The sequence below is a fragment of the Alnus glutinosa genome, chromosome 7, assembly GCF_958979055.1.
Source record: "Alnus glutinosa chromosome 7, dhAlnGlut1.1, whole genome shotgun sequence".
Classification (NCBI taxonomy): Eukaryota; Viridiplantae; Streptophyta; class Magnoliopsida; order Fagales; family Betulaceae; genus Alnus; species Alnus glutinosa.
This window is the reverse complement of record NC_084892.1, coordinates 13,938,209-13,940,014: the sequence shown is the minus strand read 5'-3', so window position 1 is coordinate 13,940,014 and position 1,806 is coordinate 13,938,209. Positions and strand designations below refer to the sequence as shown.

The 1,806-nt window shown below is 42.1% G+C and overlaps 1 protein-coding gene across 1 annotated transcript; it reads left to right on the top strand.

The window, feature by feature from the left end:
- The first annotated feature begins 214 nt into the window (after window positions 1-214).
- Window positions 215-1,591, top strand: LOC133873467 (metacaspase-9). The gene is made up of 2 exons (XM_062311169.1): window positions 215-745; window positions 845-1,591. The coding sequence occupies exons 1-2, from the start codon at window positions 385-387 to the stop codon at window positions 1,456-1,458; spliced, it is 975 nt and encodes a 324-aa protein (XP_062167153.1). The 5' UTR covers window positions 215-384; the 3' UTR covers window positions 1,459-1,591.
- The last annotated feature ends 215 nt before the right edge of the window (window positions 1,592-1,806 follow it).

The window sequence follows — 1,806 nt, the reverse complement described above, 5'->3', positions numbered from 1 at the left end:
AATGAGCTTGTTGATAAAGTGGTAAACTAGAGGGATCAAGTTTGTATTTAACCCCATTCTAAATTCCAGACCTCCATTAACTCTGGTCTTAAATAATCTATGCAATTAAATATTATAAAAAGTCCGATCCAGGAGTTCTGAGCCGATTTCCAAAACTTTAAATAAATCGAAATTGAAGCATAAGCCTTTTCATTTGTGCTGAATGGAATATATATATCCTTCAATTCCCAGCCTTGGAAGGCAATTTAGAGGTTAGAGGTTTCTTGAATCAAATTGCAAGTGAAATGTGACCCATTGAGAACTATAAAAGAAGAAACTTAATTTGGGAGAGATGTAGGAAATGATTTGAAAGAACATCCAAGGTATTGAAATTGTGTGCAAATTATGGAGAGTGGGAAGAAGAAGGCGGCAGTTTTGGTTGGATGCAATTACCCCAACACCCCACACGAGTTATATGGATGCATAAACGACGTGCTGGGGATGCGAGAGGCGCTTGTTGAACGGCTGGGGTTCGAGCGCAGCCAGATTGAGCTCCTGACTGACGCACCCGCGGCCGGTTCGCTAGTGATGCCCACAGGTGTAAATATTAAGAATGCTCTGGATCGGATGGTGAGTCAGGCTCAATCTGGGGATGTCCTTTTCTTTCACTACAGTGGACATGGAACCATTATCCCATCATCCAAACCAGGCCATTTCTTTAGGCAGGATGAAGCCATCGTGCCTTGTGACTTCAATCTTATCACAGGTTAGTTTTGTTTGTACCCGGCGGGCCAGACCCTTCATTTTCTCATCCCTTAATTTCTATATGTGTATATATATATATATATATATATATATATTGTAGATGTGGACTTCCGGCAAATAGTTAATCGGGTGCCAAAGGGAGCAAGCTTGACAATTGTATCGGACTCGTGCCACAGCGGAGGCCTAATTGAGAAAGAGAAAGAGCAAATCGGACCTTCTTCTGTCAGGAATGAGTCAATATTATTAATGCAACCCCGTCGACGTAGCAGTCCCAAGACTATCCCATTTGAGTCCATTCTACAGCACTTCACATCACTGACAAGCATAAACAGTACTAGTTCATGTGATATCGGCACCCACTTGCTACAATCCTTTGGAGCCGATGCCAGCCTTAAGTTCCGTCTACATCCACTGGAGCTGGATTTGTTGGAGTCGTCCAAGGCGGGGGGAGATGATGAGGGAATTCTTCTAAGTGGGTGCCAAGCAAACGAGACATCTGCGGACATGAACCCAACGATAGCTGGAGAGAAGGCATACGGAGCATTCAGCCATGCACTACTGCAGACGGTGTTGAAGGGTCATGTGGGGACATTAAGCAACAGACAAGTTGTGGTCATGACCAGGAAGGCTTTACAGGCCGCAGCCTTTGCTCAACACCCTTGCCTCTACTGCAGCGATGAGAACGCTGATGCTTCTTTCTTGTGTCACACTTAAATGATTTATACGCATGCATGGTCAATTACTACCATGTTGTTTTTATTTTTATTATCTAAATAATGATATATATTAATTGTGCTTCTCCAATAAAAACCATATATATTGAGATCAAAAGAAATTTCTTGTGCAATTTATACCAATTTTTTTTCTTCATTAAAATGCTCTTCTTCGAGAACAAACGTTGATCGAGGTTTCCTGATCTGTAACTAGCTAGAAACGCCTGATCAATCACCCCCAAAGACTTTCTGGTAAATCAATTACTTGTCAATCTCTCAATCCATAGCAAACCACTTCCCATTAAGAATAGAAAACGGATGACCACTGAAAAGAGCTGGCCCTCACGTT

Bases quoted from the DNA above. Each gene is read 5' to 3' on its own strand.
- LOC133873467 (XM_062311169.1), top strand. From the start codon at position 385: ATGGAGAGTGGGAAGAAGAAGGCGGCAGTTTTGGTTGGATGCAATTAC. The intron at 746-844 runs GTTAGTTTTGTT...TATATATTGTAG, and splicing joins TGACTTCAATCTTATCACAG to ATGTGGACTTCCGGCAAATA.